The sequence below is a fragment of the Bos grunniens genome, chromosome 18 (genome assembly GCF_055505025.1).
Source record: "Bos grunniens cultivar Pamir isolate PY7600 chromosome 18, Bosgru_T2T1.0, whole genome shotgun sequence".
Lineage (NCBI taxonomy): Eukaryota > Metazoa > Chordata > Mammalia > Artiodactyla > Bovidae > Bos > Bos grunniens.
In genome coordinates this window covers 14,694,772-14,708,117 of record NC_141182.1, presented here as the reverse complement: position 1 = coordinate 14,708,117, position 13,346 = coordinate 14,694,772, and the positions used below count along the sequence as shown (strand labels likewise).

Genomic DNA, 13,346 nt, shown 5'->3' with positions numbered 1-13,346 from the left:
ACCCACTCACCCTGCCCTGCTCTCAGAACTTGCGGCCTCTGAATTCCTGCCCTTGTCTCCCACCCCTGCCCTCTCCAGAGGAAAGCCCCCAGCCCTGGACACAAGTCCCAGCCAGCTGTGAAGCCTGGGGAGGATGACACCCCTGGTCCAGGCCTTGGTGGGGACATCTCGAGGATGGGACTGTAAAGTCTCCCTCACAGAGCAGGTGAAGGTAAATGTGGGTCTCAAGCTAGGCCTGACTGGGAAGGCCCCTTCCCCTGATCAGACAGCTTTCCTGCTGGTTATTCTGGGCCAGTCCTTTAGCCTCTCCCAGCCCGTGGCCCTCCATAGAATGAGTGAATGATGGATTCTTCACATAGAAAATCCTGCAGATCAACAACAAGAAAAAAGCCTTGTTCATAGACAGGCTATGAACAGTCTGTCTTCAGAAGAAGAAATTTTAAAAGCTAATCAGCATAAGAAGTGTCTGAAATCATTTTAAAAATCAAGAAATACAAAGTAAAACACAAGATAGGAAACCTAGGCATTGGACTGGTGAAGATAAGGTGGGAAAATCCAGAGGGCAGTGCTACCTGGGAGACAGGGCCACACGTAGTGTGCAGCATGCTGGGCCAAGGTAAGTATCAACTGATCCTCTCACCCACCTACTCCACTCGCGGTTGTAGCCCAAGGTCACAGGAGGCAGAGCAGCCTGCTGGGTGACAAGCCAGTCCACTTGGTGGCTTAAACACAGGACAGCCATTTGCTTTGCTGTAACTAACTAGATGCCATAACAAAACACAAACTGGGGAGCGCAAAACAACAAAAGTTTACTCTCAAAGTCCTAAAGTCTTAAATCAAGGTGTCCACAGAACCATGGGCTGGCAGAGTGCCAGACAGATCCCTTCCCTGCCTCGTCCAGCTCTGGGGGCTCTTGTAGCCTCTGCCCGTGGCTGCAAGTCTCTGTGTCCATCATATGCCTCCTCTTGAAGTGTGTAACCTTCCTCCTCGTAAAGACACTGTTCTGACTTGGCTTAGGGTCCACCCTCATCCAGTCTGACTTCGTCTTAACTTGATTATATAAGCTCACATTCCCAGGTTCTGTGGAATTTGAATTTTATCTAGCCCCTCATACAGTTGCTGGCATCCCCCAGCATGTGACTAGGTTCCAAGAGTAAGCATCTCAAGACAACAAGGCGTTTTTGTGACCTAACCTAGGAAGTCACACACTGTCATTTTCATTCTGTGTCCTCTATGGAAGGACGGTGCCAAGACCTACCCAGGTTCAAGGGTCCCACCAAAACAGGGGCCTGCTCCCTGGAGCAGCACACACAATCCAGAGAAAGCACCTGCAGCCACTGAGGGCCCAAGTGGAGCAGCAGAGCAGGACACGAAGCAGAACACTGTCCACACATGGGCCTGCACATTGGCAACAATGTGCTCCAAGGGTGTGTCCACCGCATTCAGCGATCGCCTTTGTGGGGGAGGGGCGCCGTGGGCAAGGCCATAGGAGATGCCACAGAGCGGCAGGCGCTGTGCACCCACCATAAACCACTGTGAACTGAGGAGCGTAGAAAGCGCAGCTGTTCTTCCTTCACACAAGGATGCACTTGGAGGTGTGCGAAGTCAGATGTCCCTTCAGGGTTGATGCAAGCCTGGAGGGGGCTGAGTCAAGTAAACAGTAAGTGAAAGATTGGAATGTTCAGCGGTGCTCGGCAAAACACCGCTCGGCTCAGATTCCCTACTTGGTTATGATATTCTTCTCAAAGTACAGAAATTTTTTCCCCAGTCAGGTCCCACTTGGCGTGGAGAGGTTAGAGTCCCAGAAATCGCGGAGCCTTGCCTGCCCAGGGAGCGAACCCCTCCCTCACCCTTCCTCCACACAGTCTTAACGGTGAGTTAGGCAGGAAAACCAAAATAAGGAAATTGTGGCCCTTCTGGGCCTGGATGCTTGGAATCTTTGACCGAGTCAAAGAGGCCCACGTTGCTGTTCTGTTTTTTCTTTTGGGAGGCACGCACGAGGAACTTCCCAGCCCACGAATGGAACCCGGGGCCCCCAGCAGCGGAAGCGCGGAGTCCTACCAAATGGACCACCGGGTTGCTATTTTAAATCACACGGAAACGCACGTCTGGCGCCCACCTTGAGCGCCGGCTCCGCCCTCTTCCCCATGTCTGTGTCAGGCCACGAGGAGGGTCCCGCCCCCTCGGGGTAGCCCCGCCCTCAAGATTCGTCCCGGGACCCCTACGTGCCCACGAGGAGCCCCGGTACCTGCTTCCCTGGCGGCCTAGCATTCCCAAGGGACCAGCTCTGGCAGTCTGCCCCCGCGGCAGGAGAGCGCCCCGTGCCAGCCTGGGTGGGAGCGCCCGCTGTGCACCCCTCACTCCGCCCCGCGGGCAGTGCAGGTGCGTTGCATTAGTGCTCCCCTTCCCCGACCAGGCCCCGCCCCCGAGGAGACTCCGCCCAGAACGTCAGGGCCAAAGCCGAGGGGCGGAGCCGCCCCCAGCGGAAGCGCGCTATTGCCTGCTGAGAAGCCCGAACCGAGCGGCTGGGGCTTGGCACCGCTGGGGGCAGATAGGTAGGGCGGTGGGCTGCTGGGCAAAAGCGGATTTCTGCTTGGGAAGGGAGACTCAGCTGGCGCAAATCTCCAGAGAACAGGGTGCTGTGGACAGCAGGGGCGCTCAGCTGGGGCTGAGGGGGTACTGTGGACGCAGGCGGGGACTCTGGAGGCGCGGAGCACGCAGGGAGGGGCCTCTGGGTGCTGACACCCTACTCCTGCCCCTCAGCATGGGCAGTAGCTCACTGTCCGAGGACTACCGCCTGTGCCTGGAGCGGGAACTGCGGCGGGGCCGCGCGGGCGTGTGCGGGGATCCATCGCTGCGGGCCGTGCTCTGGCACATCCTCGTGGAAGACTTCGACCTGCACGGGGCGCTGCAGGATGACGCGCTGGCACTGCTCACCGACGGCCTGTGGGGGCGCGCCGACCTGGCCCCCGCGCTGCGCGGCCTGGCCCGTGCCTTCGAGCTGCTAGAGTTGGCCGCCGTGCACCTATACCTGCTGCCGTGGAGAAAGGAGTTCACAACCATCAAGGTAGGGTGCCGGGCCGCATGGAGGTTCCCTGCCCCGGCTACTGGGTGCTAGGCACCGCCCGGACGGGGGCTACCGTTGGGATGAGGGACTGCAGGTGTCCACAGAGCCAGATGGGTTTCAGAGGGCTCAGTGTGCCAGTGTCCTGGGCGTGTTGGAGCATCTCTTGGCTGAGGTTTCCCTTGGTACTCCTAGGGCTAAGAACACCTGTCTGGGTACCTGCCTTCTCAGGGAATCCTGCCTCTTAAAGCTTGTATCGCTGCCCTAAGAGCGGCCTTGTGGCCTGTTACCATAGAAACCCTAGGACAGGTGCATGGGAAGGATCATTCTATGATCACCCTAATCCCTCCAGGATGTGGGCTGATCCCGTTTGTAGAGGAGGACATAGGGTGGATGTATTTCCTATGAAGTAGGCAGGGGCTGGGGGTACCCCTGCATGCCCTAGGGGAGCTGGCCTAGACAAGAACCTTAGCTCACCCCCCAGCCTGGGTAGAGGCTGTGCCCAGGGCCGGCCTGGCCCCTCCAGGTGAGCTGCCGGCTGGCAGGAGGGGGCAGGCTGCTTTGTGCTCCGGAGCTAATTCAGAAGAGTGGGAAGATAATGACGTCACTGGGCACGTGGGCGGCTGCCTCCGCTGGTTGTCATGGCAACAGCAGCCTCTCTCAGGGACAGTGAGCTCTGGGGCTCACCGCTCCACCGGACATCTGCTAGGGCTTTCATTCATCCATTCTGACCAGAGGGCAGGATCCAGCCCCACAGGGGCCAGGAGCAGAATGGGCAGGCCTGTTCTTGAGACGCTAACTGGCTTCAGTGTTGAGCAGACCTGTATGGGATCTGCTGTGGCTTGGGGCAAGAATCCATTTCTTCCTCTGGGAAGCAGACAAAAGAACAGTCCAGCATAAGGTCCATTGTTGAGGGGTGAAGGCACAGCCCTGGGTATAATCTTACACACAACAGCTCCCCCATGTGTGGCTCTAAGCAGAGCACTCATGAGGTCCCAGATGTCACAGACTTGCAGACACATGGGAGACACAGATCACCATCCTAGGAAACTTTTAGTTCCTCTGCAGTCTGGAGCCTCCCAAAACTACACATTCCATCCATGTGGTGGGAAAGCTACACAGCCCTCTTTCCTAACAAAGAAAGCTCTCAGAAACTGCAAAAGTAGAGCTCAGAATAAAGTGTTTAGGTGGCTACCTGCTCAGAGAAGCAGAAAAACACCTCTATTTTTTGTTTGCATAACCAGACACTCAGCAGGTACACAAGAAACTAACTAGAGGAGCAAACCTCTACAGGTGACAGGAGGTGGAAGGGACTCTGATGCAGGCGAAATGTATCAGGCTTTTAAAAAAGATTGTGACGCCTAGGCCTGCCTCAGCCAGTAATGTTAGAACCTCAGGGGTGACCCGAACACCTGTTTTTTTCTTTTTTGGCTGCACAGCTTTCGGGATGGATACCAGTTTCTCAACCAGGGACTGAACCTGGTGGAGGGAGTAGAGGTGGACATGAGATGAATGCATCTCCTATGAAGTAGGCAGGGGCCGGGGGTACCTCTGCATGCCCTAGGGGAGCTGGCCTAGACAAAAACCTAGCTCACACCCCCAGCCTGGGTAGAGGCTGTGTCCAGGGCTGCACCCCCTGGAAGGGAGCTCATCGGGTCTGCGGGAGCGGGGCTGCCACCAACTGACCCCCTCCCTTGCAGACGTTCTCCGGGGGCTACGTGCACGTGCTAAAGGGCGCGCTCTCGGAGGACCTCCTCATCCAGAGCTTCCAGAAGATGGGCTACGTGCGCAGGGACGCCCACCGCCTCATGGTGGCTGCCCTGCCCCCCGCCCGCCAGCTGGTGCAGGTGGCCCTGGGCTGCTTCGCCCTGCGGCTGGAGTGCGAGATCCTGGGTGAGGTGCTGGCGCAGCTGGGCACCAGCGTGCTGCCAGCTGAGGAGCTGCTTCAGGCACGGCGGGCCAGTGTGGACGTGGCCTCCTGCGTGGCCTGGCTGCAGCAGCGACTGGCCCGCGAGGAAGAACCACCACCCCTGCCCCGCCGTGGCTCCCCCACCGGGTGCCAGGCCCGGCTGGACCTATACCGGGACATGCAGGAGGACGAGGGCTCAGACGAGGCCAGCCTGTACGGGGGGCCCTCGCCCGGCCCTGACTCTCCCACCTCAGAACTGGCCTGCCAGCCTCGGTTCTGGGAGCAGAGTGCCAGACTGTGGGGGGCGGGGGGCGGGCCATGGGAGCCGGCTGAGGCCAGCAGCCCCACCTCCGGGGCCTCAGAAGAGGAGGAGCCTCAGCCCGAAGCCTTCTCCTTCCTCTCACTGCGTAGAGAGCTGCTTAGTCGGCCTGGGGACCTGGCCCCTCCCCATGCCCCTAGAAGCCCTGAGCAGGCCAGCCCGCCACCCATCTCAGAGCCCCCTGGCTACCAGATGCACACTTGCCTGGCCCCAGGAGCCCTGCCCGCCCTCTGCTGCGACACGTGTCGCCAGCTGCACGCCACCCACTGTGCTGCCCTTCCCAGCTGCCACCCCGGCCACAGTCTGCGCACCCTGCGTGGGAACAGCCAGCGGCGTCTGTGGCTGCAGCGAGCCCAGGTGGACGCCCTGCTCTACGACAGCCCTGTGGCCGGGCCCTAGACCCACCTGGCCCCAGGGCAAGGGCTCTCCGGAGAAACTCCGTGGTGCTTTTCTGGGGCTTGTCCCACCTCAGGCCCCGCCCACTGGCCACCCTGCTCCTCCTGCCATGTGGAGTCTGTACCCTACCAGGTGAGGTGGGGACTCACCCTCCATGGACAGCTCCCCGCTGGTCCCACCCCCGACTCTGGAAGGCAGGGTGGGAGACCTCAAAGGCTGCCCACCCCAGATCCAGTGGTAACGGCGCACAGATGCCAGCAGCCATCCCCAGCTCACTGGACTGGGGGTGCTCTGCCCACCGGGATTCCTGGGGCAGGTACCAGTCTTCTGTGGGCCTCTGCTCAATGGTGCCCCCACCCCAGGCCGTCTGCCCCCCTCCCCCCACACCTGTCACGTCACACAAATCACAACCTCCAAGTACATTAAAGGACACTGGCTCCAACCGCATCTGAGAAAAGCGTTTATCTCTCGAACCACCCCCATTCCCCATGGGCCTCAGAGAAGGGGCGTGGGCACAGGGCACAGCGCAAGGTTCTCACTCTAGGGGTCACAGAGCAGCTCAGACTCAGTCCACATCTCCATCCCTTCTCCCCTCTCCGTGTCTCCCTAGCCCCACCAGGGGGTCACCTTGGCCTCTCCATTCCAGGCAGATCCTGCAGATCAACTGGGGACAAAAGTGACCATACGAGGTCTGAGGTCTGCTTGTCCCAAGCCAGCAACACCTGCTGAGATGGGCTCAGCCAGGTTTCCTCCTGGGAACCGAGGGCCTGAGGCCTGGCCACAGGTCGGACCCAGCCCAGCCGCAATGTGGAGTCACAGCCCGGTGGGCCGGCCTCTGGGTGGCTGGGCCCTCAGAGTGTACCGCTGGCATCACCCCCAAGGTCCACACTCTGCTGTCCCAGGGCAGAGGTGGGCAGGGGCACAGGAGGCGGCGTACTCAGCTGGAATACCTCCACCCGTCAGGGTCTGCCGCGCCGGCTCTGGCTCTCAGTGCCCAAGGATGTGGCCGGGGTGGCACGCTTGTTACGATGGTGGGGGAAGGTGGGCATGAGCTCCGGCTCGCAGGCTGGGGGTGGGGGGAACGGACTGCATCAGCCCTGAGTGAGGGAAGGGCCCCACGCTACCCTCTGCTCCCCTCCTGAGCCTCCCTATGTGGCCCAAAACAGCCCCTACCCGCCTGGGCCCCACCACCCACCTGCCTTAACCCCCACCCTACACAAGGGCCCCCGGCCAGGTGCCAGCGGGGAAGACTCACGCAGGGGCTTCTCCTTGAAGTAGGAGCTCTCCAGGCAGTCACCGGCCGTCGCCCTGGAGAGGAGAGCTCACTGTTCACAGGGCCCAGGCCCAGTCAGGCTTGTCTCCCGCACAGCTGCCCCGCAGAGCGCCCCCTGGTTCCCCTCCACACAAGAGAAAGTTGGGTAAACCAACAGAATCCCACAAAATCGGGCCTGACTCATGCACGTGTGGGGCTCTCTCAGCACCTTTTCTTAGGGTCGTACATGAAGAGGAGGTTCATCAGGCGCAGGCCAGCCTCTGAGAGCCACGGGAACTTATGCTTCAGGTTGTTGTAGGGCTGCTTCCGCAGGCTGTACTGGCTGGCCAGCGGCAGCTGAGAGAAGCCCTGTGGGGAGGGGCCGGTAAAGGCCAATGGCCAGCAGGGGCAGGAGGGAGGAGGGCGGGGCTGGCACTCACCGGCCAGATGTTCTCACTGGGGGTCCCCAGCAGCTGCACGATCAGGTCCACCTGGTGGATCTCGGAAGTGCCGGGGAGAAGGGGCTTATGGGCCAGCAGCTCAGCCAGGATGCAGCCCACCGCCCTGCAGAGGAGTGCGGGGTCTCCTCTCAGCTCCCTGGCTCCGCCTGGACCAGTCCCCCAGCTGCTGGGGCGGAGGCTGGGGGCAGAGCTGGGAGGAGGTCATGATGGGATGACCACTGGGGTCTCCAGCTGAGCCACGTGACCTGGCCTCAGCAGGCCTCTTATGGCCACGAGGGCAGGTCCTCAGTGATGGGGCTGTCTCCCTCTGCCTCTCAGGACCCCAGGCATAGGCCCATCTTCTTGGGAGCTGGGGAGACCCCAGCCCCAGAGCTGTCCACCCCCCCGCCCCAGGTCCCACAAGACCACCCCACTGTCTGAGAGGCCTGGGAGCAGCATCCACCTCTCACCACATGTCGATGCTGGTGGTCTGCGTGGTGGTTCCCAGCAGCAGTTCAGGGGCTCGGTACCTGCGAACAGAAGCCCCTGCTTTGCATCTGGCAGTTCCTCTCCTCCAGCCTGGCCTCCACAGGGCACCCACCGGCCACCACCCTGCCCTGAGAGCCAGAGACAGCCTGGGATGAGGCAGCATGAACCTCAGCTATGGCTGTCCCTTCCACGAAAGCTTGACAAACATGCTGCTATTACTGGGTGAGCCCTGAGTGCTGCAGTGTCCTATGCCGGCCCTTCTACACAGGCGGGGGTGAGTGACAGCAGAACGCAGCCTGCCCTGAACCACAACCCGTTTTGCTTCAAAATGTCAAGTGAGAAGTAACTGCAGAAACCGGCGCTGTTCCCATGCTCCAGTGGTGAAGCCATCTCCCCTCTGAGCAGCGCAAGGCCAGCTGGGGGCGGGGCTGCTTCAGGACAGAACAGCACCCCATCTGGATGGGCAGGTCCCTCCCCGTGACAGCACTGCTCTTTCTTGGCAGCTGAAAGACCTCCAAGATGCTCTGGCCACTTCAGCATGACCCACGCACACCCACCCAAACTTCCCCTGGTCTCCAGGGACTTACCAGAGTGTGACCACCTTGGGAGTCATTGGCTTCACTGGGATGCCATAGGCCCGGGCCAGACCAAAATCCGCTGAGATGGAGGCAGAGGGATGGGAGGGAGAGTGTCACCCAGGGAAGGCTGACCACTGCCACCTCGAGCCAGTGTGTAGTGTGCACGGAGCTTCTGGAGACCAGCCTGCCACCCCAGTGCAGGGGCACTCATGGACCCCTGCACCCACCTGTCTTCACGCAGCCCTTATCCGTCATGAGCAAGTTAGAGACCTTCAGATCCCTATGACAGAAAGATAACACCAGTGGTTCCCAGAAACTCGCATGCAGGAACAAGGTTGTTACCGCTGCAGCAACACTCAGAACGCTTCCCCACACATCTCGTCCTGTTTGTACTTTTTAGAAGGAGGAGCACAGGTAATGCAAGGCCATTCAGTAGCTGGAAACAGCAGAGAGCTCTCAGTGACTTCCTGAGAGGTAGAGTCCTGCCCCTGGTCCCCCCCAGGGCCGCACGAGCCACCCTGCACAGGGAGTCCAGGTCCCTCCCCGGCCATCTGCCTGGCAGAGGGGAAAACAGGTACTATGCTGTCCCGCCCTCCCCTGGGACCAGTTACAGGAGCTCCACTGCCTTGAGGTTGCTCTACTCCCCTGCGTGTTGGTGCTGAGTCAGTCTAGTGGTCACCCCGCCCCCAAGCCACAAGCCCCGCCCACCTGTGGATGATGAAATTCCGGTGCAGGTACTGGAGGCCCCGGAGCACCTGCAGCATGATGCACTTGACCTGCAGAAGGCCAGGAGGTCTGCTTTTGGCACAATGTGCCTAACAACGGCTTGGGAAGCCCCCCACCAGAGCCCCCACTCCCGGCCACCCCAGCCCACGCCTCCAACCTGGGCCTCAGAGAAGGGTGTTGGCATGTTCTCCAGAAGGCTGGCCAGGTCTTGCTCACAGTAGCCCATCACCAGGAAGATGCTAAAGTAAGAGGGAGAAACGCATGCCACCTCCCACCTCCTCCCAGGTGAGCCAAGGGAGCCTCCTGGGCAGCAGGAAGGGAAGTAGGGAGGGGGCTGGGCAGGGCCTAATGTGGGGGCAGCAAGCAGACCGACCGCTCACCTCTCCAGGTGGTTCCCCACAACCACCTCCTTCAGCTCCACAATGTTGGGATGGCGGAGGCGAAGCAGCAGTGTGATCTCTCGAAGGCTGCTGATGGGGACCCCTGCAACCAGCCTGGCCTTGGTGACCCCATCTCTGCAGCTGGCCCACTCAATGACCCCACCCCTGCAGACAGGGACCCCTGACAGCCAGCTGCCTCGGTGACTCCCAGCCCTACCTGGCAGAACTCTGCCTGCTACTTCATGGAGAAGCAAGGCCATCCAAACCAGCACCTTTAACCCTCTCCTCCTCCATCAAACACAAGCAGCTCTCTGTACTGACCACTGTGTATGGCAGCCAGCCCCCAGTGAGCACAGCACAGCCCTGCACGCACAGGCGCCCAAGGGGCAGTCAGCAGGGGTGCGAGCAGCACACAGGGGCTACCTGCCCAGGCTTCAGTGGGAAAGCCCTGGGGAGGGTGACGCTGAGCTGAGACAGGAGAGGAGGCAGAGTCAGCCAGCAGGAAGGAGAGGACAGATGAAGGGAATGAACTGCACACGACTCAGGGGAACTGACGCTAGGGTGTGGAGGAGGGGTGATGAGCTGGAGAAGTCCAGGGGAGACAGGCAGGGCCAGACTGCAGCCCCCTAGAGACCAGCCTCCTTTGACCATCATGCAGGTGCCACTCAGGGAGCTCAGGCAACTTGCATCTTCCTAGACCCTCCCACTTGAGTGCAAGTGGTGCAGCGGCCCCTCCCAGCTCACCATCCTTCTCCTTGTCCATCCGCACTTTCTTCAGGGCGACAATCTCATCTGTGTGGGTATCCCGGGCCCGATCTGGAAGGGAAGCGCCTCCACAGTAGGATCCAGGCCCACCCTCTGCCCTCCTGCCACATGGGGGCACCCTTGCTCTTCTTCCTTGACTGCTGGTACCCTGTGCAAGCAATACTCCAACGCTGGGAGACAGGTGCTCCCTGGGGAGTCCCCTGGTTTGAGCAGATAGCGGGCCCCCAGCTAGAAGAGTCTCCCTAAACGTTTCCTTCTTAGAGTCAAAGTGCAGACCACTGCTTTGCGTTCTGTGGTTTCTGTGTTCTAACAGCAAATAATGTCCTTATCGTGAAAAAAGCAGCCTTATCTTTATGAAGCTGATCCCTAGAGCACTGTGGGGATTTGTGCAGCTTCCACACCCACGGCAGGGTGATACACACCGACGTCCCAGTGGCTGTGGCTACACTTCTGGCCACTGTCCCACGGTGCTACACTTGATCGTGTGATAGCGCCCTCCACTCACAGGGACACATGAACAATCTGATGCTTCCGTTCACTCAGTCGTAGTATGAAATCGACAGCAATTATACCAAGGATTAAAGGTCACCTGCACTCTCCTTCCAGCCCTGACACAGCTGCTGCCAGGACAGTCCCTGGGTCCCAGGCCTGCCACTGTAGCCACTCACATACGATGCCATAGGTGCCTTCCCCAATGCGATTCAGCTTCTCAAACTCCTTCACGCTCCGGCACCGTCCCAGCTGAAAGAGAGAGGTGCTGGCAGTGAGGGGATCTGGCAGCTAAGGGAACCAGAGATGGATACTGACACTTAAGCTGTTCCAAAGAGCCAGCACCTGTCCTGACCACACACTTGGGTTTGCGGGTGAGAAAATGGGGTGATGATACTGGCCAGACACTTTGAAAATGAAATCAAAGTCGGTCCAACCATTCCCTTTCAATCCCATGGTCCAGATGTGTGCTGCCTAAAAAGAGTAACTACCAGCCACATTTGGTTAAAATTGACTAAAATGAAACTAAAAGTTCATTTCTTCAGCTGCATGAGCCATGTGAAGTGTTCGAGGGCCCCATGCAGTTCATGGTGGCCACAGTGGACAATTCAGAAGACACAACGTTTCCATCATCACAGAAAGTCCACTTGAGCAGCAATGGTCTGAACTATGCTCTGGGCAATTCCCTGGTGGTCCGGTGGTTAGAACTCTGTACTCTCAATGCCGAGGGTGAGGGTTGATCCCAGATCAGGGATCTGAAATCCCACAGGCTAAGCAGTGTGACCATAAATAAATAAATAAACAAAGCTCTGGACATGAAAAAGCTTGAAGACCTTCACAAAGCATCTACCAAACACAGTGGCAGAAACTGTCTCCAACATCCATACATTACTTCTTCCTCTGCGTTATGAAACAATCCCAAGGGAACATGGCAACCCAGATGGTGGCCCGAGTTCCCAGTCTCCCTTGCAGCTAGGTGTAAACATGTGACTAAATTCTGGCCAGTACGATGTACACAGAGGGACAAGCACCACTTCCTGACCAAAGGAAGCTGGTTGCTCTTCACTCCTTTCTGCCTCCTGAGGCAAGCTAGGATTTGGTGGAGCAAAAACTGACAACCTGAGTGCCTGCAAACCTGTGTGATGTTAGGGGCACCAGAAATAAAAGTCCCGTCCTTAAAGCACTGTATGTTGGGGTCTCCAAGTTCTAGCAGAGCCTGTACCCTAATACACCTTCATCTGTAGCACTTCCTTGTGGGTCGTACAACATGCGGCAAGTTTCAGGTTCTAAACTGCCCCTCTCTTGACTCTCTGCCTCTATTTACCTTGCCCTCCATCTTGGGAAACCAAGTTAGGGTCACCTGGCTCCAAATGAACCCTTCCCTCATCCCATCCCAACCTAATTGCTTCCCTCTTCCCCCCTCTCTCTGCGGAACCCCTGGTGCTTCCTGTACACACTGCCTTTAGCGGGATTTTGCTCTTGCTGCTCCCTAGGTCTAGCAAGCCCACCTGCCTCCTCATCTGTGCATCCAAAACCTAGTCACACTTTCCCGCCCAGCAGAAATGCTGCCCCTTCTCAAAACTGCTTCCTGAGCCCCAGCTGAAAACATTTCTTTCTCTGCAAAATCCCCTGACACTTTGGTCTTGCAGCACTTACAATTGCGCACTTTGCACTGTCCTCGTCTAGGTATGTCTTAACTGAGATTAGTTGCTGCGTTTCGGTGAACAACGCCGGGGGGACCGCTCAAGGCTGGCTCCTGCGCTCACTCATTCAGTCTGTTACCGTTCTTACTGGACACTGACGCGGCCTCGCACAGCACCAGCAAGTAGTCAAAACAACCCGCCACCAGGGATCACACCTGCCCCTGCACGAGCCGTCTACCTTAGTAAAACCACTCGAAGCCCCTAAGCTTCACCCTTCTCACCTCTACGAAGGGTGCTCGAAAGGACTAAGTGACTGACACACGGAGAGGCCCCGCACGGAGCAAGGCACAAGCGGAGCTGCCGGGTCACAGACGGACCCCGCCCAGTGTACCCACAGGCTGGTAGGAGACACGTCTCCAACACTTTCCACGACTATTCTCCCCTAACACAAGGCGCCCGTCCCGGACGCAAAACTAAGAAACGCCCGCGCTGCAGCGCGCTCTTGACGAGGAGGCCGGCGACCTGAGAGCCGGCCAGTCCCCGGGGCGGACGCTACCCTCGAGGACCGCTGGGGTTGCCGTTCCCGCTGCTGACGTTCCTGGCGCTCCTGGCGCTTTAGCGCGACGCTGAGGGCCCTAGTACGTTTCAGCCCCGCCCTGCCGCTAGCGAGGACAGAGCTACCAGAACAGACCCTCTTCGTACCCTGTGCTCTGGAGGCACCGTGAAGAAGCCTTCTTTACGGACACACTTCAGACGGATCTGCTCCGGCTCCGGCTCCCCCATGCCGAGAGCAGCCCCTCGAGCTTCCCATCTGCGCAGGCGCAGACCAGGGATCCTCTGCGCAGGCGCATGGCCTACTTCCGGGGCGTCCGCTCCTTAGCAACAGTTACCAAGGA

General features: G+C 59.1%; 2 protein-coding genes and 1 long non-coding RNA gene across 5 annotated transcripts; 1 reads left to right on the top strand and 2 right to left on the bottom strand.

The window, feature by feature from the left end:
• Positions 1-789: 789 nt before the first annotated feature.
• On the bottom strand, positions 790-2,387 carry LOC147353115 (uncharacterized). Its single transcript, XR_015145418.1, has 2 exons — positions 2,249-2,387; positions 790-1,644 (listed from the first exon to the last, which is right to left on the bottom strand). It is a non-coding gene; the product is annotated as an uncharacterized LOC147353115 (long non-coding RNA).
• SPATA2L (spermatogenesis associated 2 like) lies at positions 2,247-6,135 on the top strand. Of its 2 annotated transcripts, none has more exons than XM_086350481.1 (3): positions 2,247-2,382; positions 2,764-3,067; positions 4,765-6,135. In XM_086350481.1, exons 2-3 carry the CDS (start codon positions 2,765-2,767, stop codon positions 5,689-5,691), a joined length of 1,230 nt encoding a protein of 409 aa, XP_086206607.1. In that variant the 5' UTR covers positions 2,247-2,382; position 2,764; the 3' UTR covers positions 5,692-6,135. The 2 variants fall into 2 exon arrangements, with proteins under 2 accessions (XP_086206607.1, XP_086206606.1); XM_086350480.1 differs by lacking the exon at positions 2,247-2,382 and adding an exon at positions 2,423-2,555.
• CDK10 (cyclin dependent kinase 10) lies at positions 6,136-13,271 on the bottom strand. 2 transcript variants are annotated; one of them, XM_086350483.1, is made up of 13 exons: positions 13,153-13,271; positions 10,741-11,059; positions 10,298-10,369; positions 9,554-9,656; positions 9,331-9,412; positions 9,156-9,223; positions 8,675-8,727; positions 8,457-8,526; positions 7,851-7,910; positions 7,381-7,504; positions 7,170-7,309; positions 6,944-6,996; positions 6,136-6,754 (listed from the first exon to the last, which is right to left on the bottom strand). In XM_086350483.1, the coding sequence occupies exons 3-13, from the start codon at positions 10,314-10,316 to the stop codon at positions 6,648-6,650; spliced, it is 879 nt and encodes a 292-aa protein (XP_086206609.1). In that variant the 5' UTR covers positions 10,317-10,369; positions 10,741-11,059; positions 13,153-13,271; the 3' UTR covers positions 6,136-6,647. The 2 variants fall into 2 exon arrangements, with proteins under 2 accessions (XP_086206609.1, XP_086206608.1); XM_086350482.1 differs by having other exon boundaries at positions 10,987-11,059.
• Between the last annotated feature and the right edge of the window lie 75 nt (positions 13,272-13,346).

What these genes read in the sequence shown, in the direction of transcription:
- SPATA2L (XM_086350481.1), top strand. Translation starts at nt 2,765, where the DNA reads ATGGGCAGTAGCTCACTGTCCGAGGACTACCGCCTGTGCCTGGAGCGG. An exon ending in AGGAGTTCACAACCATCAAG is followed by an intron (nt 3,068 to 4,764) that starts GTAGGGTGCCGG and finishes CCTCCCTTGCAG; the next exon opens with ACGTTCTCCGGGGGCTACGT.
- CDK10 (XM_086350482.1), bottom strand. Translation starts at nt 13,233, where the DNA reads ATGGGGGAGCCGGAGCCGGAGCAGATCCGTCTGAAGTGTGTCCGTAAA. An exon ending in CGGTGCCTCCAGAGCACAGG is followed by an intron (nt 11,060 to 13,152) that starts GTACGAAGAGGG and finishes TCTCTCTTTCAG; the next exon opens with CTGGGACGGTGCCGGAGCGT. An exon ending in CCCAAGGTGGTCACACTCTG is followed by an intron (nt 7,911 to 8,456) that starts GTAAGTCCCTGG and finishes TTCTGTTCGCAG; the next exon opens with GTACCGAGCCCCTGAACTGC.